This window comes from Zootoca vivipara, chromosome 13 (genome assembly GCF_963506605.1).
Source record: "Zootoca vivipara chromosome 13, rZooViv1.1, whole genome shotgun sequence".
NCBI lineage: Eukaryota > Metazoa > Chordata > Lepidosauria > Squamata > Lacertidae > Zootoca > Zootoca vivipara.
Genome location: NC_083288.1, coordinates 39,069,808 through 39,091,881, shown reverse-complemented (window position 1 = coordinate 39,091,881; position 22,074 = coordinate 39,069,808). Strand labels below are relative to the sequence as shown.

The 22,074-nt window shown below is 43.4% G+C and overlaps 3 protein-coding genes across 5 annotated transcripts in view; 1 reads left to right on the top strand and 2 right to left on the bottom strand.

Moving 5' to 3' along the window:
* LOC118094366 (integrin alpha-X-like) overlaps positions 1 to 3,730 on the top strand; it is a 52,815-nt gene extending 49,085 nt beyond the window's left edge. Inside the window, exons 27-31 of the mRNA XM_035134686.2 lie at positions 92 to 178; positions 315 to 428; positions 1,211 to 1,303; positions 1,472 to 1,582; positions 1,838 to 3,730. Of these exons, the coding sequence (XP_034990577.2) occupies positions 92 to 178; positions 315 to 428; positions 1,211 to 1,303; positions 1,472 to 1,582; positions 1,838 to 1,951 (519 nt within the window). The 3' untranslated portion in view covers positions 1,952 to 3,730. The remainder of the gene's footprint in view (positions 1 to 91; positions 179 to 314; positions 429 to 1,210; positions 1,304 to 1,471; positions 1,583 to 1,837) is intronic.
* A 74-nt stretch (positions 3,731 to 3,804) lies between these two features.
* On the bottom strand, positions 3,805 to 5,603 carry LOC118094373 (cytochrome c oxidase subunit 6A1, mitochondrial). The gene is made up of 3 exons (XM_035134700.2): positions 5,273 to 5,603; positions 4,331 to 4,473; positions 3,805 to 4,009 (listed from the first exon to the last, which is right to left on the bottom strand). Exons 1-3 carry the CDS (start codon positions 5,601 to 5,603, stop codon positions 3,917 to 3,919), a joined length of 567 nt encoding a protein of 188 aa, XP_034990591.2. The 3' UTR covers positions 3,805 to 3,916.
* A 1,117-nt stretch (positions 5,604 to 6,720) lies between these two features.
* Positions 6,721 to 22,074, bottom strand: part of LOC118094367 (integrin alpha-X-like) — a 28,886-nt gene continuing 13,532 nt past the window's right edge. For all 3 annotated transcript variants that reach the window (XM_060281712.1, XM_060281711.1, XM_060281713.1), the window contains 18 exons: positions 21,739 to 21,873; positions 21,412 to 21,618; positions 19,722 to 19,852; positions 18,800 to 18,957; positions 17,732 to 17,880; positions 16,419 to 16,550; positions 15,520 to 15,593; positions 14,665 to 14,806; positions 14,423 to 14,536; positions 13,157 to 13,236; positions 12,818 to 12,901; positions 12,567 to 12,645; positions 11,749 to 11,856; positions 11,127 to 11,207; positions 10,457 to 10,570; positions 10,201 to 10,293; positions 9,269 to 9,379; positions 6,721 to 8,359 (listed from right to left, as the gene is read on the bottom strand). In XM_060281712.1, the coding sequence (XP_060137695.1) occupies positions 8,225 to 8,359; positions 9,269 to 9,379; positions 10,201 to 10,293; positions 10,457 to 10,570; positions 11,127 to 11,207; positions 11,749 to 11,856; positions 12,567 to 12,645; positions 12,818 to 12,901; positions 13,157 to 13,236; positions 14,423 to 14,536; positions 14,665 to 14,806; positions 15,520 to 15,593; positions 16,419 to 16,550; positions 17,732 to 17,880; positions 18,800 to 18,957; positions 19,722 to 19,852; positions 21,412 to 21,618; positions 21,739 to 21,873 (2,127 nt within the window). In that variant the 3' untranslated portion in view covers positions 6,721 to 8,224. The remainder of the gene's footprint in view (positions 8,360 to 9,268; positions 9,380 to 10,200; positions 10,294 to 10,456; positions 10,571 to 11,126; positions 11,208 to 11,748; positions 11,857 to 12,566; positions 12,646 to 12,817; positions 12,902 to 13,156; positions 13,237 to 14,422; positions 14,537 to 14,664; positions 14,807 to 15,519; positions 15,594 to 16,418; positions 16,551 to 17,731; positions 17,881 to 18,799; positions 18,958 to 19,721; positions 19,853 to 21,411; positions 21,619 to 21,738; positions 21,874 to 22,074) is intronic.

Sequence of the window (22,074 nt, the reverse complement as noted above, 5' to 3'; positions counted from 1 at the left end):
GTGTGGAAATACATAAATTACAAGTGAAAGGCTCCTGTGATGGCTATACATAGCTCCTTACATATATGAAATTTGCTTTCCCTTTCCCTAGATGAACCACCTAGCTCAGTGTGCCCCTGAAAGAGAGACCCCAGGGTCGAAAGATTTTGTGGCACAACTAAGAAAGAATTCCATTCTGGTGAGTCCATTGCAAAGTTAGCTTCCTTATTTCAGAAGCAGCTGGACTGGGTGGCTCTGGGGATCCCTTTAGGTCAAGGGGTAGCTATACTCAGCACCAGCACTTTATCTGAGGATATCCTTGTACCTCCTTCTAGGACTGCTCTGTGGCCGCCTGTAAAACAATCCGGTGCAATATTCCATCCCTGGAGCAGAAGCAACCACTGGAGTTCAGCATCAAGGGGAAGATGGGATTCCAATGGGTCTCCCAGGTATGAAGGCCACTGCTGAGGCTTTATTGGTGCAGGGGTGGGAAAGTCATGTAAGATGTTAACTTGCTTCTGTGCGGCACACCCAGAACCAGCTGCATCTTTGGGTGCAACCATTCTATGAACCCCAGGAACTCTTCTTCAGTGGCAGCCAGACTTCTCAACAGAACCCTCACCGGATGACAGTTCCTAGGATTCTTTGGGAGACCCTATGACAATACGTAGGGACCCAGGTGGTGCTGTGGGTTAAACCACAGAGCCTAGGGCTTGCTGATCAGAAGGTCGGCAGTTCGAATCCCTGCAATGGGGTGAGCTCCCGTTGCTCGGTCCCAGCTCCTGCCCACCTAGCAGTTCGAAAGCACATCAAAGTGCAAGTAGATAAATAGGGACCGCTCCGGTGGGAAGGTAAAAGGCGTTTCTGTGCGCTGCTCTGGTTCGCCAGAAGCAGCTTTGTCATGCTGGCCACATGACCCGGAAGCTGTCTTCGGACAAACGTCAGCTCTCTCGGCCTATAGAGTGAGATGAGCGCCGCAACCCCAGAATCGGACACGACTGGACCTGATGGTCAGGGCCCCCTTTACCTTTACCTTTACGACAATACGTTATACAAATAATATAAGTTGCTGTATAGTAGATATGCTCACAGTCAGTTACATCTCTATACCAACAAAGGAACTTTTCTTGTTGTTGTAAAGAGCCAGTTACTCCTTTTGGATCCCTTCTTGGTGAAATCTTTCAGGCGAGTACCTTTCCCACCTCTGAGAGGGTTTGTCTCTGTCTTTCAGACCCAGCAGAAGAAAGTGACCCTGGTGAGCTCAGCAAGGATTTCTTACGATGAGAAAATATATACCCAGAAAGAGGGCCTCCCACAGAGTAAGGTAATGATGGGTCAAAAGGAGACACACTGTCCATAGGCCATAGCTAGGAGCCTGGACATCTCCAGATGTTGTCTAGGATTAGGAGCTGGGAAGGAGTCAGCATTCCAGGCTACCAGTACATGACGTCACTGGGTTCTCCCTCTCAGTTTTTCCCCTCTTACCCTGTAGGCGAATACTGTGGTGGAATTCCTGGAGCCTTACAACTACCTTCCTATTATTATTGGCAGCAGCGTGGGGGGACTCATTCTTCTTGCCCTGATTGCTGCTGTTCTTTACAAGGTGAGAACTGAAATTTAGAAGCATCCTTATAAGGGAGGGCCTTTGGGAGTAACTTTTGCTCACATCAAACAAAGTAGGGAGATGGCTGGGGCAGAAAGCTGCCACAGTGGGGGTGCCCAGTGTACAAACGTGGTCCGTCTATACTCGTTTCACTGACGCTTCTGGTGCCATTTACCATTTACCCATTACTCCCAGGATAAGCAAACCCTTCATCTGAATTTTCTCTCTGTTTGTTTGTCACTCTCTTCTTTCCAGGTTGGCTTCTTCAAACGACAGTACAAACAGATGATAGAGGCAGGAGATGGTGAGGTGGCGGGATCCCCACAAGACAGTAGTGCTGGCCCCAGTTCTGCTGCTACTAAAGGATAGCCAAGCCCACAACCCATGCCTTCTATAGGGTGTCTTATAGTATGCCCACAATAATCAAATGGACTGAACAAGATGAGATAATTGCTCCAGAAAAAACCGGTAACTGAGGTCTGCTTCATAGATTGCAGTTTCCTTAAATAGAAAGAACTTTGATGGTAGAAAATGACCGTCACATGTATCACAGTTGCTCACATGCTGAGGTATGTTGGGGGGTATGTATGTGTGCACACAGATAAATATGTACATGTGACATCGTTACAGGTGATAACCTATACAGGCGTCTCCCCACTTACATGGGGCTACATTCCCAGGTACCATGCATATACGTGAAACCATGTGTAGTGGGGAACTACATCTAAAAAGCTGAACTCCACTAAAAAGCCACCAAAATTGCTCCCTCCAAACCTCCTTTCTCAAACTCCAATTCTCCAAGGCCTCAAAGATCAGTGCAAGGGCTTATGGAATTACTAGCCATTTCCCCACTATTTTCGTGCTATTTTTTGCAGTTATTCTGTTCTTTTTGTGCCATTTTTGCCCTGTTCACACATTTTTTGCAGTTTAGATTAATTTATTTAATTCTTTCCCAATGCTTCACATGTTCATGCGCAAGTCAAACATGCATAAGTGGAGAAATGCCTGTACCAGGAATTGGCAACTTGTGGTCCTCTAGCTGTTCCCTCCCATCAGCCAGCATGCTCAATTGACAGGGATGATGGGAGTTGGAGTCTAACGCCAGGTGGAGGACCACAGGTTCCCCACTCCTGACATACACACACTCCTACATAAAAGTGCTTTTTATGCAGGAAAATATGCCTATCATGGCTTTGAAAGCTAGGGATCATGGCTTCTAATCCCTGTGTCTATGGGCTGGTGAAGTTCAGTCATATGTTGCAGAAGTGTGAGAAAGATTGCCTTATTTTTGTAGCACATCCAGCAATACACATGTGGTAAAATGTTATTGTCCTTATAAATGTAGCAGACTGAAAAGAATGTAAGCAGCGGCATCTTAGCTGTTAGAAGGGAGACTGAACCAAATTTATGTGGTCAAGGGGTGAGGCATAAGTGTCTTGCACAGTTCCTTCTCAATCTTCCATAGCAATTATTCACTGGTCCCTGCCCTTGTACTCCAGATATAACTATCTCTATCCCCAATTTCTCCCAGCTTTTGCAAAAAGAAAGTGGAGAGGTTTTGAATAAATGGATCACAGAAGAAAAAAGGGGGGGGCAAATATCTGCAAATGCACTTATAAATCAATCCTGGCCCTGGGTTTTAAGATCTCAGGCACAGCATTTAAATTAAATGCTTTTAGGTGAAATGTTGGGTTTTTCTGCCTGGGGACCATGTTCCAGCACTGGAGATAGATGTATCAGATTGTTCCTTCTGCAGCTTAATCTGCTGTGCAAACAGTTGCTGCCTGAAGAAGTCTCGTGGTTGTTTCTTTAATTCACAGTTATGCTGTATCTTGGCCTTGGTATGTGGATATAAATTTATAACTATCAACATAAAAAAAAATACATGATGCAAATTTGAGCAAAATACACATGAAGTCATCCAGGTCTTTAGGAACTGTAAACATAGGAAGCATGTCAATGCAAGCAAGATCAGCTGCAATCCTGACAGATTTTTCACTGTTAATTGGCTATCAGGACTTCTTTGGGCGTGGGGTTGAACATCTCTAGGCTAACCTCAGCAGCCCTGGGTGAAAGCTATCATCTAATGCACTAGGCATCAATTGTTTCCCAGCTGACCCCTTTTCCCTCCCTGAAAATTTGGCAGAAGAACAACACACACACACACCACATTCCCCCAAACTGCCTCCAATACAATACAATTTGAAATACCAAGAAAGTGCTTCATCCATCAAAATGTGATTTTATTATCCCTGGAAGCCTGTCTCAAAGCAGTAATAAAGTTATACAGGGGTATATGCCTCCCTGTCCCCCGTAAGAGAGAATGGCAGTGGTTCAGTGGTGGCTGCCTCCTTCATAACCTGTTGGCAGTGGGTTGGTGTGAGGGTTATGAAAGAAGCTGTGATTTCCATCACCCCAGGGGAAAGGCTGAAAAAGAAGGGGAGAGAGAGAGAAAACTGAGGGCTAGATTGCCAGTACCCCCCTTCCATCTATTTATTTTTTAAATTGCATACCCCTTAATATAATTAAGACAATCATTACAATGATATTTTTAAAGCAGCTAGTATAGTATGATGTAAAATAGCAGACAATTAAAAAATCAAACTCAGCTGACATTTTAAAAGACTAAACAATAATTCACATGGTGTCCTTTGAGTATCAATATCCCAAGCCACATAGCTTGACCTATCTGTTTTGGAAAATGATGCTCCCTAATCCATTATCAGAACTCTCTTGCTTAATTCTTACCTTTGTTCGGAGGCGCAGGTGTTGATATGGAATGAACTCAGGTGGTTCATGCGGGTGATTTGCTTGTTGCAGGTAGACATTCAACATGCAGACACCCACTCCAGGAAGTGCCACCACAAAGGACAAGATTTTCCATGTTCGCACTGCATCACAAATAGGAAAGACAGGATAATCCCAAATGCAGAGTATAAACTGCAGCAGGTGGCATTGGTGTGGTGTTGTGGCATCCACTTCCTTGGAGCAACACAGTGCCTCCTTGTGTTATCCTGAGCCACTGGCACATTTTGATTCTCAGGGGCAAGTACCCTCTGCCCAGTACCTACTCTATGATCTGCTGTTGCACAGTGCCCTCTAACAGACAAATAAGGTCATTCTCAAGGTCCATTTCATTGCTGTCCTTTTTTTGTGGAAAACAGATCAGATACCAAAACACTGGCATCTTTCCAAGAGCACAAACCCAGAGGGAAACCGTACATTTCAGTTAATTGGCTGGGGGTGGGGGTGTAGAGAAAGGGGCACTTATAGAACTGGATAGTGGAAGAAGCCGTCACTTTAATATGTACTTAGCTTCCTAGGACAGACACTTCTCCAAACCTCATAGGGACCCCATTCCAAAAGGCATATGCTAATACATAATACCTTTCATAGTGTCCCAATAACAGATTATTAAAGGAAGCAAAGGTCTTTTGAAACAAAAACTTGGGCAAGGGACAGGCAAGTGGAAGCAAGGAGCAAATTAAATCTCAGGCATCATTTATGTTCCCCAAGTTAAAATAAAGTTTCTTAAAATTAATTTTTAAAAGCGTACACTTTCCCCTGAACCATTAAGGTAAAGAAAGAATAAATAGGTAGCAATCATGACCTAAGAACAGTGGTGCTGCTCAACATTTTTTTCAGTAATCATTTATGCTATTGGCCTTGTCTCTTACTGAATTCACTTACCACCTGACCCATCACCATGGTGCCCACTAGCAGCTGCTGTGGCAAGATTTCGTCCCTGCGCCACCAGTCGTGTGGCCCTCCACCAGGGAATCATGTGTGAAGCCAGGGATATCCAAGGTTGTCGACAAGAGAGGTCTCTCCTCGTCGTGCTGGTTGGTGTCTCTTCACTTTCCTGTTTAAGGCCTTCCTGCACACTCCCTACACCACAGCCCTCTCCTCCCCTTTGCCAGACCTGACAGTTATGCCCATCTGACCATGCTTGACCAATCAATCTGAGAGACAAACATAGCCCAACTTGAATATTATCCAGGAAGGCCGTCAACCAACACATGTTTAAAGACCAAGGTCTCAATACCCTTGGCTTGAGGCCCAGGAACCAACCAACCTCTTCTCCCCACCCTTGGATTCCTGGGGTCTATTTATAGCTATACTCAAAGCAAATGCAGAATGCCCAGTCTTCAGAGGGTGTTTAGCACGGAATACTCTAGTTGTATTAATAAGATAAGAATGGAGCTACTAGGACACATTGTAAGTAACATATGACAAAGTATGTGCTGAAATTTAACTTAAGTCTTGTATCAAATTGAAATTTGATGTTTGAGATAGTATGACATTTTTTTGCAGAATTCTGACATGTTTCCCCAAACACTGTTACTTCCATCTAGGCTGATTGAGCATGGGCTCCCTTGCTTTTATGTTTCTGCTCCTTTGACAGATTTGTTTTCCTACCATGCTTTGCTTTTACCGGTAGTTGTCCACCAGAGCCTAGCTCTCCCTTTTTCTAAACCTTTAAGAACCCAGACTTATCCTATTCCTGCCTTCAGATCTCTCTTACTGCCAACTATGTGACTTCTACATCAGTAAAGAGCATCAAGTATTGGCAGTCAGATTTAGTGCATATTACACAGCTATGTGACATCATGAGATGCAAAGGTGCAACATTGCCGGGAGCTGGAGTTCAGAGCAGGTCAGCAGTAAAACACCTGGGATTAGTGAAGGTAACACTTTATTCAAAGAAACCAAAACAGCTCAGACCCAGTGATCACAGCAACTCTTCCCAATGGCCTCCCACCACTCCTCTACATCTAGCCAGCCCATGACAAACATGCAGTGACATCCCTGCATGATGGCAACTCATCCACAACCCACCCAGTTCCAAAGAATACCCCCCTGCTACCAAGGCACCAGCTCACACACCCCACTGTACTCCACCACCCAAGCTCTGATGCCATCCTCACTCTTTAACAAGTGACACTCTTCTGGAAATGGTCACAAGAACACAACTACTGTAAATCTAGATTCCACCATAAAACCACTGGATAATTCATCTAAATAAATGAACATTTTAAAGTAGCCAACTTTTTGTTTTAAGTGTAACCTTTAAAAAAGGAAGGAAGGAAGGAAGGAAGGAAGGAAGGAAGGAAGGAAGGAAGGAAGGAAGGAAGGAAGGAAGGCATTTGAGCTGAAACACATGGAGCCAATAAAAACAAGCATCCTTTCTACCATCTTTGAAATATATTTCTCTACAACCCTGTAGTATAGTCCCATGGCAATATCCTCAGGTTAGTCTGTTGCAACAGAAACAAGAGTGTGTGGCATCTTAAAGACTAACACATTTATAACATAAACTTCTGTGGGCTAGAGTTTAATAAAACTGGAAACAATGGGGAGGGGGTGCTTTTCCAAGTTTGTTGTTTCTTCAAATCAGTTATTAATTACCTTATTTTAGTATTTTGAGATGCATTTCTCTTTTTCACACTGCTGAATGCTTCCATTTTGTGTAAGGTTGTCTCTAGGGGTTGACAAATCTGTCAATTTTGGTTTCTCTTCAGTTTCTTCTTTTTTACTTATAAAAATAATTTGATACTGCTATTTATAAAAAATAGAGTTGTTTACAACAATTGTACACAAAAACAATAAAATTCAAATTGTTAAATTTGCTACACTTCCATATCACTTTGCAGTATTTTTTTAAAAGACAGTTCTCATGGAAATTCATCAGCATTTTAATCCAAATTTCCCCTACTATACATTTTTGCAAGCAGTTTCCCCATATATTTTACATATTATTTAATTACTATATGCATTTTATACATGCTTTCCTATAATCCACACTTTTTTAGTCAGAAGACTGCATCACAAAGTTCGGGGAAGGGCAAATTTTGAAGGCTACCTGTGCTGTGATTCATACATGGTTTCAGAAACTGTGAATTAGTTAGGTTCACATGAAATAGGAAACCAAACCAAATTTCTCCCTCAGCTCTAGTTGTCCACACCACTATCTCTTAGTTTTCCCCTCGAAAACCCACAGTACCAGCATAATATTTCTCAGCTTCAGATACAACCACTGCTTTCATTTGTATTGCCTAAATGAAAAAGTGCTACCAAGGACACTGAAGACTCCATTACTTCCCTTCAATAGGCTTTGGACCAAAAATTGTTTGAGAGAATCCTAGTTTGATATCCTCAGTGGCATTTTTGCAGCACAATTGAAGTCGCCTTCCAACTCTACTATCAGCCTACAGAATTAGATGTAAATTCGTGCTAGAAAACGTGGCACATTGTGCTGGGGATAAACTGTAATACTGTGGTCCTTTTTTATATCCAGTCGGCTGAAGGGGTAAAAGGAGAAAATCTCTGGTTAAGGAGAAATGTCACAATACATGATGATGGTCAAGAACTTAGATGTCTTTTAAAGGAGGGGGAGGATTCACACAAAATAAGGCTATCAAAGAGCTGCAATGGATGCTCTGAATCCCAGTCACTAGGGAGCAACAATGGGGGAAAATCTATTGCCTCCAAGACCTGTTTGTCTCAGAAGCATCTGGTTGACCACTGTGGGAAACTAGACATTTGGTCAGGTCCTGGAAGGCTCTTCTTATGTCCTTAAAATGGGCTTTTGAGGGTTACCTTCCCCAGATATTGAAAAGGCGCAGAGGAACAGGAGGTTTATTAGTAGACAGTGTCTTTGCTGGGAGGAGAGGTGTCTAGGTCTTGAGGGGTGGGTTGTGAGGTGGGATCTGCGGCTTCGTCACTAGCCCCAGCCTCAGTAAGCATCTGCTTATATTGGCGCTTGAAGAACCCAACCTAGAAAGAAAGAAAGGAGCAGGGAGCAAGTGAAAGAGAAGAATAATGTTACATTTCACCCTTCTAGAAATATAGTGCTTTATTTTTGAGATTGTGGCATGGAAATCACACCCTTTGATTGTAGCAGAAGCCATTTGCCTCCTACCAACCTAGGATTACCCCACTGAGGAGAGGAAAGCACTCTGAACATGCTCAAGAAGCACATCCTTTCTGTTGTCACTTCACAAACAGAAATGCAGGCATCGCCAGCCTTTTGGGACCTTTACAAATGAAAGAAATTGTCATGGGCTGCACACACACACCACAATCTACTCTATTGGCTATACTAAACTGCTGCTTTTAAGCCTAATTTCAGTGGGGGCAGGCATAGCAGACCATGTTGGAAGTAGGGAAGGCTTCTGTAGATGCCTGTGGGTGCCACATTGCTGGTTGCCACATTGTTGATTGTCCCCCAAGCTGCTGAGGCTCACTTGATTCAGTGTTAAATTGAGTAGTGTCATCAGCCCAGCCCTATGGAATGAACTTCCAATAGAAATTTGATAGGCACCTTCTATATTAATCTTTAAAGATTTGCGGAATACTTTTCTTTGCCACCAGGCTTATGCAGACAATTGAGAAAAACATATTCTGTAAAAGTTAGTTGATGACCTGTGGTTTTCCTTTTTTTCTTTTTAAAAAGTGTGTGTACATACACACACACATTGTAAACAACCTCAATTTTTTAAAATGAAATTACAGTATAAACAAGTAAATATGACACATATGTGAACCTGACATCATATGTCAGGTGGGTGTGGCTTGCTGAAAATGGCCTCACAGACCAAATTCAGAAGCCTTACAAATCCTCCCCACATCTGGATTAAGCCCTCCTTCGCTTCTCATTAGACTCCCCCTGCAACTCTGCCTCACCTTGTAGAGGACTGCAGCAATGACAGCGAGAAGGACAAGCCCAGCAATGGCACTGCCAATGATCGCGGGCAGATAGTTGTAGACTTCTATTCGTTCCACCATGGTCTGCACCTGGGTGGGAAGAAAGTGAACAGAGCCAGACTAACCAAGCCATCCTGATGTCATCCTCTAACCCAAGTGCCGGGGGGGGGGAGTGGGAGGCCAGAGGTCCAGCTGCCAGTTTTCTGCTCTTGCTCCCTCCCTCCCTTAGTCCAAGGGTAGACATCTCAGAGAAAACCCAGGAGTTTAGACCCCAAGCTATAAGCACTGGGTGATCCTGGTGCTCCCCCTGCCCTGAAAGCAGCATCATATCCTTATAGTTCACAGTCTAAAGGCACATAAAGACTGCCAGTATTTTGCAGGAGGGATTGAAACACATAATAAAATGTAAGGTTTGCACAACAGAAGTGGATTAAAGGGTTTTGTTGCAACAAATCCACTTCAAAAAAAATACTGGACGTTTTGTGGTTTGGAAAGTGATGGGGAACTGCATTGGAAAGTGTTGGGCAAACAACTGATTACTGGGAAGATGCGTAAGCACTCCAAAAGCAAAACAGGATTAATACAGAATGAATACTTGCCATATCACAAATATTCAGTAAAACCACTGTCTAACTCAGGTATCCCCAAACTTCGGCCCTCCAGATGTTTTGGACTACAATTCCCATCACCCCTGACCACTGGTCCTGTTAGCTAGGGATCATGGGAGTTGTAGGCCAAAACATCTGGAAGGCCGCAGTTTGGGGATGCCTGGTCTAACTCTCAAATGTTCAGTGCCTAACCACTGCATAAGCTTTGTGCAAGCAAATAAGAATGAAGGATGAATAAGCAGGTTATCTGAGGGAGTCCTAAAATCAACTAAGTGCACCACTGCCCCTTCCCCCCCCCATTACCTGGGCCTGTGCAAAGCCTTCCTTCTGTGTGTATTTTTTCTCATCATAGGAAATCTGTGCCATGCTCACCAAGACAACTTTCTTCTGCTGGATCTGGGGAAGAGAGATCAATTCCTTCTGAGAGAGGGGAATCCCTTGTCATGCACTGACAAGTTGCTGACTAGCAGACCAAATTAACATTTTGCAGGTCACAAAAAGTTTTTTTTTTCTTTTAAAAAACCCTCAATATAATACCCATCAGTGGCAACCTCTATACCTGAGATGCCCACTGGAAACCGATATCCCCCTTGATCCTGAATTCCAGCGGTTCCCGTGTCTTCAGTGACAAAATGTCACAACGGATTATCTTGCAGGAGGCTACAGAACAGTCCTAAGGTGGAAAGATAAGCTGGAGTGAGCAAGGCCGAAAGGAAAACTCACTGCTGAGCAGAGATATCTTCAGTCAGCATGCAGCATGGCAATTAAACATCCTGAAAACATCTACTTTATTTTTATTAAAGAAGTTTCTAGCCACCATAGTTCAGAGGATGGTCTCTGCTGTTATTATAATATGATTCTTTAATCCCATTCTTCCTCCAAGGAGTTGACTCTCCATTCCTGTTATCATCCCAACAGTTCTGTGAGGCAGGTTAGACTGAGTAGCTGGCCCAAGATCATTCAGAAAGTTTCATGGCTGAGTGAGGATCTGAACCCAGACTTCCCTAGTCAAACACATCTAAACACAACATCACACTACGGTAGCTCTAGATAGCTAGGAGCTTCAGGTCCTACTTTTGGGCTTTCCACAGGCATTAGCTGGCTACTTTGAGAGCAGGGTGCTGGATGGAAGGGGCCAGTGATCTGATCTGGCAGGGCTCTTCTTGTGTTCCTTACAGTACAAGGGATGTAGGTGATCCTGGGGAGAGGCTGCAGTATGCTAAGCTCACCAGAAGGGGGAGGTCCTTTGTCACTGGGAAATCTTTGGTGCCAGCACTTTCTCTCTCCAAGACACACTTGGCAAACCGAGACTGTGGGAAAAGAGACAGTTTAAATCAGGGGTCAGCAAACGTTTTCAGCAGGGGGCCAGTCCACAGTCCCTCAGACCTCAGGGGGGGGGGCGGGCGGACTATATTTTGAAAAAAAAATAATGAACGAATTCTTATGCCCCACAAATAACCCAGAGATGTATTTTAAATAAAAGGACACATTCTACTCATGTAAAAACACCAGGCAGGCCCCACAAATAACCCAGAGATGCATTTTAAATAAAAGGACACATTCTACTCATGTAAAAACATGCTGATTCACGGACCATCTGCAGGCCGGATTTAGAAGGTGATTGGGCCACATCCCCTGGGCCTTAGTTTGGGGACCCCTGGTTTAATCAACCTTCCTTCTTGGAGGTTCAAGCCAGACCCACATCTGGCAGGCTGGGAGTAGGATATGGCATGTTTTTAATCTGTGGTTCCTATTTCCCCAACAAGATAAATAGATGAGCAGAGGCACTTTGTTAGAGATTGGGATTACAGTACACATTGGGGTGGTTAGAGAATCAGCAGAAAATTATACCTGGGAAGAGACAACCTGAGACACATTCCACACCTGGATCCCTTTCAGTTTTACAGGGATCTGAAATGTCACAGAGATGGGGACATTTCGTTGACGGAGATTTTTCACCTGAAAGTAAAATAGACACTGTTCAAGGCAGACAGAACACATCATGGGTCCTGGGTGTCTTCTTCCACCCCACTCAGTACCATTTGAAACCTGGGCAGTGCCCAGCTCCCTCCAGTTCTCCCTATGGCCCCATCAGGCACAGGCACCTTGGGTCAACCCATGGACCACAACAGATCCAGTCCCAAATTAGTTTGGGAGTGGGGTTAAAGCTTAATTAGGTGTTAGAAAACTAATTAAACATATGGCCAACAGGGGAGAGGGCCCAGTGCCCTTTTCCAAGCAGCTTCTCCGGAGTGAATTCTCAGTACCCCAACCTAAGTCATTTCCAGGTAGTCTGTTTATTGAGCATTCACCCTAACTGGTTTGCACAAAGTCTGATTTGGGGATGAAGCAGGTTTGTTGCACAAGAACCCCAAATCAACTTTCATTAAGCAACTTGAATTTTCCAGTATATGACTGAATTTCACTCAAAAATAGGGACAGACCAGAAGCACTTCAAACTACAATGCCCTGGATTCTTATGGCAAGCTAAACGAATATAAAACTAATATAAGTCTACAGAAATCCTGGCTTCAAGTAACCTCACTTTTAAAGCTTTTGTTGAGACCTCATTCTTGCCCATCATTCCTTTATTATCCTCTCCTTGCCTGTACCATTTTCCTCTTCCTGCCAACCACCAGCCACCCTTTGCCATCCCCTTTGCCCTTCACCTCATATCGATGTTCCACATTCTTGCTTGCATCCTCTTGGCCAGCTGTGAAGTTAATGTACTTGGTTGACTCCTCAATGCTGTGAAGATGAAAGAGAAATGAACATCTGTGAGAAAGGGGACCGGGCTAGGATGGTGATGGGAAAGTGAGATCTCAGAGGTAACATCCTTGTGACTAGGAATCAGGGTTAGCTCTGTGAGAGGGCACTCTACAAGCACTGCTTTACCCCTGAAACATCCATAGTTACTTACGCTGTGACAATGATATACACAGCATATTTGACAGGCAACTCCGCTTCGTGAACCATTTCCTTGGTGATGTTTCCACCGTTGTCACTGAGCAAGTGGAAGAGAACAGATATGTTAGTTTTTTGTTTAAGGACTTTAACATCATGCACTATTCCATCATGCTCTGCTTCATACATTAGTGTTTCCATCATGTACTACATTGAGTACCACTGCTCTGTCACAATGCAGCCAGATCTGTTTCACACTCCTCTCCCTCCCCTCCAAACCCAATGCGCCCTTTACATTATAAGAAACATGGGGTCCACATTAGGCCACATAAAGCTGCAAAACTGTGAACATCACCTGTTGGCACTGGCCATGATCCGCAGTGTGTCCCCTAGATCAGCATCTGGGGAGATGTCAAATGTGGCAATGAAGATAACCTGCAATACACCAACATATGGAGACTGATATGATTTCTTATTTCTACATGTGAAGGTTTATATGTATGGAGGGCTTTCCTTAGAGAAGGTAGTCTATACCTGGACTGCCCTTAACACATGAACCTGCAATACTTTGAGTAAGACCACTGACACATCTAGGCTAGTCTTGCCTACTCTGGCTGGCAGCAGCTTCTGAGGGGGGATTTATTCCCCTATCCTGCTGCCAGCATGGTGTAGTGGTTAGAGTGCTGGACTAGGACCTGACAGACCAGAGGTCAAACCCCCACTCAGCCATTAGGCTGGAAGAGAAGTGATTGCCCAGTGGGCTTCATGGCTGAGTGGGGATTTGACCTCTGGTCTCTCAGGTCCTAGTCCAGCACTCTATCCACTACAGCATGGGGATTTGACCTTTACAGGATTGTTGTGAGGATAAATCAAGAAGGGGAGAAGTGTGCATGGCACCTTGACCTCTTTGGAGATAAAAGGTGGAATATACCGATAACCACCACCACAATAATAATAATAATAATAATAATAATAATAATAATAATAAATAATGCTGAAGATTGAACCTATGACTCGGCGTACCACTCATGCTGTTCTATGGCCTTCATTTGCCTCTACTTTTTTGCAAAGCAGCAGTAAGTTTTATTTATTGGATCTGATCTGCAGGTTGGAGGGTTTGTTGGAGGGGTAGCAATATTGTGTTAAATATACTTCTTTTTCCCCTTATTTTTTGGGGGGAGCAATTATTAAAATCATCTTCAATAACATTTCAATCTCTCTTTTAAGAGAATCAGGCCATTCTTTCCACACTGAACACAAAAACAACTCCCTGCACATAGACTAGTGCATCAGATAAAGGTAAAGGACCCCTGGGCGGTTAAGCCCAGTCAAATTTGACTATGAGGTGCGGCACTCAACTCTGCTTTCAGGCTGAGGAAGTCAGCATTCGTCCGCTGACAGGTGGTTAGGCAACAACCCTTTCCTTTAACATGCTAACTTTCCACAGGCAGTTGAGTTTAGACTTAGAGGGAGCATTTAATCATGCAATGTCCTCTGAAATGCTACAATTCCAGAAGGACACCTGTTTTGTTGTTGTTTCTTTCTCTGAATGTGACAGTTAGCCCTAAGGTAGCACTTATGAACACATCTTGTGGCAATGAATTCAAAGAATATAATATACCTTTGCTCTACTGTAGAAAATTGGGTGGTTGACATTGCAGGTGGTGTTTCTGCTGACATCTTCTTCAGACGCAGTAACTGAATGGCACTTAACGCTCACGACCCTCCTGCTGGGCTGAGAAAGGGTGGGGCATTCATCGTTTATGAATGGATCAAGACAATAATTCCCAAGCAGCCCCCATCCCTCCACCTGCTCACTGTCCCTGCTCTTCCCCATGCCTGCATCCCTCCTGCTCCACTCACCTGTGGTAAAGTAACCTTGCGGTAGGATAACCCTGCAGGGTAGAAAAAGCCCAGTGTGGTGCTGTAAGAGTCTTCTCCATGATTCTGGATGAAAGCTGTTACATTGAACTCACCAGTCAGACCTACAACTACAATGTCCAGGCTGTGTGTAGAAAAGAGGGGTGTGTGCAGGATTAGAGGTCTCAGACACATAGAGATTTGCAATTATCCAAGAGATTTAGACTCCTCCTAGCGACCCTGAAAACCCAGATGACCAATTGATTCAGCATTCATCCTGCTTTGCTCACACAAAGATGTGATGGTGGTTCCCCTATATCTGATCTCTTTTGCACATTAGTTCCAATCTGTTTGTAGGGAGGTTATACAACAATGGCATTGATTCTGAATTCATCCCTGATTTGTTTGGGGGGCATGCATTAATATTTGCAAACACCAAATATTTAGCAAACATACTAAATGCTTCATCTCATCCAACTTCATGGGCACTGATTTATTTTCTTAGAATTTCTGAGCAATCCTGGGTACAAGGTCGTCAGTTACAGGAAAGCATTCATAAAGGTGAATCTGATCAGAACAATGTGAAAGTGGGTGTGAAAGTTGGGTTAAAATCAACCTGGTAATGTTAAGGCAGAATATAAATCCAGTGACTGACTGGAGAAATAACCCATTCATCAGTGAGAAATGGCAGATCTGTGTATCCTGGAATTGTTGGGGGGGGGTATCCCTATCACAATGACAAAACCATGAGACAGAGAATTTCATTTTTTTTTTTGAGCCCTGATGCTCAGATAAACTAGATATGTTGAAGATAATGGAGAGGCAAAACAGAAACAGAGAGAGCAAATATTTTCCTACCCTGAGAAATTAAATGAGGCTTCTAAACAGTCTTCACATTTCCCATCCGTGCCACAGTTTTTCTCAAAGTGGAGCTGTAAAAGTGTGCAGGTCACAACATTTTACTTTTGTAGGCACAGAAATTTTTAGCAGAGAGAATTAAGCACCAAATACTAATGATGGAACCCAGTTCCTTGATGGATGACCTCTACTCAGGTCCAGCTAAGCCTTTCCCCCTCCTGTGTTTCACCCCCACAATCACCACCTCTTTTACATTGTTCATTTACACATGACAAACCATATGCCCCCCCACTGTACTTGCACAATAGGTCAAGGCCACAAGGTTGTCTAGATGAGGGTGTCTAGGAGCAGTAAGCAGGGGGAAGGCGCCATGAGGACCATAATCTAGTGGGCTCACTCAACAAGTAGCAGGGATATGCAAATTGGTCTTTCAGATTCTCATTTTTCCAATCAAAAGTTCAGTTCTTCATATTTCCACATCAGTTTGCCTGTTTGTTTTTTAAAGTCCCTGTGAAAAAACTCATCAGCATTTTAGTGTGAATTTTTCCTAATATACAAATTAATGCAAACAATTTCCCCTAATATAACACAGGCTTGTATGTTATTTTCACAAATCAATGGATTTTTATGCTTCCTTTACCCAAGTATTTGCATTTTTTGAAAAAACAAAACAAAACATGGCTGGAGAACTACCTGGAAAATCTGGAGAAGTGTGGAATTTTGCAGGATGACTATGTTTCCATTCATGAATTGTTACAGAAAGTGTGAATTAGGCAGATTTGCCTTTCAATGCAAACAGAACTGAATTTCTTCCCCATCCTTAACTACCGGTAGGAATCCTGCTATAATGTTGCTGGCTCTCATTTTGTAATAAAAAGACTTGGGGCTGAATTACTCACCAGTGCTGTGTGGTTCTTTTCTGAGTCTTTGCTCAGGATGGGCTGTAGTTTGCGGGCATTAGCGATGGGCTTCCCTACGAGGCTGAAATTGAGTCGCAACGTGACAGGCGTCAGAGTATCCTCAATGCAGATCTAAAAGATTGGAGCACAGAAAGAGACTTCCTTAGAATGCATACTGAGTGTAGAATGCATACACTCTGCACAAGAATAAAGTTTCTGCATGCTAAAAGTGAGTTTCTCTTTTCACTGCATGATAATATCAGGGAAGGTCTATTTTACATATTGTTTCTGAACCAAAAAGATGTATCCGAGATAGTCAAAGGGATGCTACAAATATTTCACTTTCCCCACCAGCCCTTTCCCCCCTGAAAAAGGAACAGAACTGAAAATAACTTGGTGGCTTTGGATTTCTCAAATCTTTACATTTCTGTGTGGCTTTCCTGCAAGCCAGCAGAACACTGCACCAGCAATACACTTATAAAGTGTGTGCCTCCCCAAAAGAAAATAAACATGCAATTCCAGTACAGCACTGATATGTGGTTATATAGTAATAGATACAAGCCATAAGAGTCTGGCCACATTTACAATCTGTTCCCAATCTAGTGGTGAAACGAATCAGAAGAACTACTGTATCAGGCTCATCTAGTTCAACTTCTCACAGGGACCAGGGCCGGCTCTAGGGGTAGGCTGGGTGGTGTGGGGCACCAGGGCGCAGTCCCGGCAGGGGGGCGTCCGCCCACCAGCCGCAGCAAGAAATGGGGCGGAGCAGGGGCGCCAGGGCACCCAACATGCTTGAGACGGCCCTGACGGGCTAATCAAATGACTATGGGAAGCTCAAAAGCAGGAGGCCCCTGTACAACAATGCTCTCCCCACTCACAATTCCCATATAGATTGGAGATTAAGGACAGAGCCTCTCAAATTTAAGGCACTTTCTCCAGACAACCTGTTTATTGAGCGTTCATCCTCATTGGTTTGCACAAAGTCTGTGGTAAGATTATATGATGTTGGTTGTTTATGGATAATCCATTCCAACTTGTTTGCAGGGAGATTGTATGACGTCACATCAAACAAGTGTTATTCCACACTTTCCATTACATTTCCCCATTACTACCCTTTTTTAAACAAGCGGGTCTGTTGTGCAAGGGTGCCAAATCCACTTTAACTGTGCAACTTGAATTGAAATTGAATTCAGGGTGCACCTGAATCCCACCTGCAAAGTAGCAAAATAGCGGATGGTCTGGAACCGCCCCCCCCCGCATATTGCACCTCAGATATCTAAGGGAAGTAATGCTGTGCATAAGGCCAAACTTACAGGCAACTCAATTGGGTGGTTCTGGCATTTATTCTCAAGGCCTATCTGAATGTTTGTAGTCAGGACTGATTTAGAGCTGAAGGTGGCTCGAACCTTTGTTCTCTCATGGTCTAGGGTCAAAGTGTAGTACAGGTCACTAGAGATTTCACCTGAGAAAGAGAAATAAGAGGGGGTGCGTGGTTGGCATGAGAAAAGAAACTAGGAAGAAGTTGGGAGGGTAGGAACAGGGAAGCTCAGACCTGAGGGCAGAATGTGGCCCTCCACGCCTCTCTATCTGGCCCTTGGAATATCGCAAGCTACAACCCCTCACTAGCAGCAGCCACGGGGCCTCCATAGTCTGCCTGCCTCCTCCCACTCAGCCGCCCACTCAAGGTACAGGATACAAGTCTCTTCCCATGTCAAGGAATCTGGGGAAGGGCAGGTTACAGAGAAATGCAGCTCCCCCCCCCCTTTGGACAGAGGTTCTGTATATATAAAAAGCAAGTGGAAGTCAGCAGTAAAAATTTCCCCAACACTAAAACTCCATGCTGGGGAAAGCTTCACTTATTGATTTATGTCTTAAAGGCACAGATTCTGCCCATTGGGAGGAGAGGGCAAGGATTCCCGTCCTGCCACTGGCAACTCTAGATCTTCATACAGATAAGGACGTCCAGATAAGGATGGACTCAGCACTGACTGACTTGACTGTGAAGGCCAAGGAGCAGCTACCTTGAAAGTGGGGCTGGTGAGGAATACCTAGAGTTGGTGTCAGAGTCAGACTCTTTCTTGAATCTTTCCAGCAAGGGCTGGTGAGACCTAGAATTCTACACTATGCTGAGACAGAGGAAAGGCACATCTGAGATGGGCATCTCTTAACCTTTTCAATGCGTAGAGAGGCATGTGGTACAGTCCTCTGGATGAATGTGGTGGGATGCTTGAATTCATCTCATGTCAAAAACTCCCACCACACATAAGTACATCAGGGAGAGTACTTTAGCCAAAATGGTTCAGGTTATGCAGAGAGAGCTGTACCACTTCCCAACCCATGTCCCACACAGGCTTATGCCAGAGCAAGCATTGTGGCCTCACCTAGTTTATCCTGAATAGCTTTGGCAACAGTAAAGCACACTTTTGCCATGCTGGCTTCAGCCTTGAGAGATTCCTGTTCCTGACACTGGAAGTTTGAGGTGGGGATTAAAGGAGGGAAGAACTCAATGGAGACCGACACATGTAGAACAGGACGTGTCCTGTCAGTAGGGATAGGAAAAAAATTCAGTTTGGTTAGGATTTTAATACCAACTTATCTAATTCACGCCTTCCAAAGCAGTACAGGAAGCAAAGCATAGCTATCCTTCAAAATGCAGCACTTCTCTGAATTTTGAGATGCAGTTCTCCAACCAAATAATGTTGGGGGGAACTGTAATTTTAGGGGAAAGTATTAGACATGCCCATTAACCTCAATGGAGTAGCCCTGGCAACAACCCTTTGAATTTTGCAGGTGTTGAATTTGGTACTCACTGCAATCACAGCATTCATCTAGCTGTATTTAATAATATTTTTAAAATTATTATTCCTACTGCCATTTGCACGGCTTTTGCACTGCCATTTGATAGATTTTTTGTGTACCGTATATTCCTGTGTATAAGATGACTGGGTGTATAAGACGACCCCCCAGCTTTTCCAGGTAAATATAGAGTTTGGGTTATACTTGCTGTATAAGAAATACGACCCAGCATATAAGACGACCCCCGACTTTTGAGAATATTTTCCTGGGTTAAAAAGTAGTCTTATACACAGGAATATACAGTATTTAAAACTGTAAGTTGTGCTGATCCTCTTTATTAAGTTAGGGACTAAATTTAAACAAGGAAATAAAGGAGAATATGTACTTCTATGTATAACATTTACCTCTCTACTGGGGCATCCATGGAAATGATTTTTCTCCTGTTCAGAGGAAACAGTATAAGAACAGGGAGGGGAGAGCAAGGTTTTCCCCACTCCTTATTCTCACCTCATTAACAGGACCCGTCCTTGTTGTCCAACAGCAATATCCTTCAGGCCATCCCCTGTAAGGTCTGTTCCTCCACTGACAGCTTGACCAAAGTACAAAAACCCTCCAGAAAACTTCAGCCCTTCAATGCGCTGCAAAAAAAAGAATGAAGGATGCAAAATGGACAGTGGCCTCAAGGCCAGACAGAGAGACTTGCAAAACAAGCTTAACAACAAATGAGGCATCAAAAGATCTGTACATATTCCCAACTGAAAGACACCCCATCAAAATATTATGCTATGCTTTTCTTTTTAAATAAAATCAAAGCCTAGCAGCATTCTGGTATGGAATGGTGTACTGTAAAAACAGACACAAACATTTCAAGTGAGTACAAATCGTCTTGAGAATTTCTCTCTTAGGTTGCTTTCACATTAGAGCCCTTGAGTGATACTGAGGCGTTGTTTTTCCACACTTAACTGAAAGTGTGGAATTGAAGAGGTGCTCCACACAGTACTATATTATTCAGCAATGCCCCCCACCCCCCACCCCGATTAAGAATCTTATACAGTGTTTACTCTGGAGTAGTTCTCATTCTCTTAAATTCCAAGTCACATTAATAAAAACCTTTTTTCCAGTTCAGTCCAGTTAATTTATTTCTAATGAAAGCAGGCGGAGGGTTAGTAATGAATAGCCTCTGAATTGCCCCAATGTCTTTTTCCATTCCTGAAAGGGGTGTAGAATTACTAGTTTCTTTCATATTTCTTTTCACAATAAAATTATTTATTGAAAATATTTGAATACTATCCTCCATACTCAGGATGCTTCACAGTAAGAATTTATAATAAAATGCAATTACATAATTAGAAAGACATAAAAACTCAAATATAAATAAGCAGTTACATAAATTAATTAATGCAATGATAGATAGATAGATAGATAGATAGATAGATAGATAGATAGATAGATAGATAGATATAATAGGCTTGCTCCAGATGCAGTTATTCTAAAAGTAGATCTACTGAAATTAATGGAACTTCATTGGGTCAGTTCTAAGTATCTAGATCTAACCCATAGAGAAATTAAAGCCTACCTCCGGTGGGAACAGAAACTGACCTAGGACCAACCCGAGTTGCTTTCAGATGAAATGTTTATTGAGCATTTATCCTAATTTATTTGAGGGTAGGTTACACAACATCACAAGGTGGGCTTGCTTTGTAATAATGTCAAATCCACTTTAATTGCACAACATGAATTTGTCCACATGTGATTGAACCTGACCTACAAAACAGCTACCATCTGGAAGCACCCTAAGAGAAGCCATTCTAGTGGCAAATTTACGAGGTTATCCTTTACCTGCAATCAGCACGAAGAAATAAAATAAACAGACCCTCCAAGAAGAAAACTTTAAATTAAAGTCAGAGGAACCATGAAAAGCCTCCATAGCACTTTCCCCACACCAGAAAGATTGGTGCTGCAGAAGTATTCCGCCCACCCACCCAGTGCTAAACACTGGATTGTATCAAATAAACAACACTGACTGGAATCTCTATAAAAACAATTTCAGAAAAAAGGACCAGTTTAGCAACTCTAGATATGCCTCTAAATGCACAAAGAATAGGAGAAATGAGGCAGTTGCATTGAGCAAGGGCCTCTTGGGAGGCAGCATAAGTAATGTAGGTCCTTTGTAGGCTGGAACTGGTATTGAGCTCACCTGGAGGTACTTGGGGTTGATAGATGTTCGTTTTCCCCCAAATATATATAAGGCTCCTACATTCTTGTTCTCCATGGGTGCCCCAATTGCCACATCCATCCATCCATCCCCGGTGATGTCACCTGTTTCTGCCATGCTGGCACCAAAGCGACTGAAAACGTGCCCTGCTTCTCCTTTCAAAGTCATGGTACAGTGAAGTGTTCCTTGCTATACAGGGTAGTCAAATAAAACACTTGAGTGGGGAAGAACAAAGGAAAACATTTCCAAGCAAGCAACCCCACCTCAAGGTCTCAATCTAATGTACTCTCCCCATCTTCTCTCCCTTACCTTAAAATGACAGACATAAACCCTTCCTCCTGTAATAGCATCATAGTACATGGGAGCTCCAACCAGCACCAAGTCCGTATCAGTGTCTTGATCCAGGTCCACAGAGCACAGCGCCGCTCCAAAATAGGAACCAACCTGTGGCATCAGACAAATGTCCCCTTGAGTTTCGCTTCTACTTTCCATTCCCAGACCTGTCTGCCGCTTATGACTACACAGCCAGCACATGGCCCTCAGCTGAGTAATCCAGCCCTTAACAGGAACAAAAAATAGTTCCCTACTTCTGGCTTCTATCTTGGAGCCACTATCATCATATCTCATTGTGGTCTCCATAGCTTC

Bases quoted from the DNA above. Each gene is read 5' to 3' on its own strand.
- LOC118094373 (XM_035134700.2), bottom strand. From the start codon at position 5,603: ATGTGTTGGTTGACGGCCTTCCTGGATAATATTCAAGTTGGGCTATGT. The intron at 4,474-5,272 runs GTAAGTGAATTC...TTTGTGATGCAG, and splicing joins CCATGGTGATGGGTCAGGTG to TGCGAACATGGAAAATCTTG. The intron at 4,010-4,330 runs GTAAGAATTAAG...CTTCTTTTTCAG, and splicing joins ACCTGCGCCTCCGAACAAAG to CCTTTCCCCTGGGGTGATGG.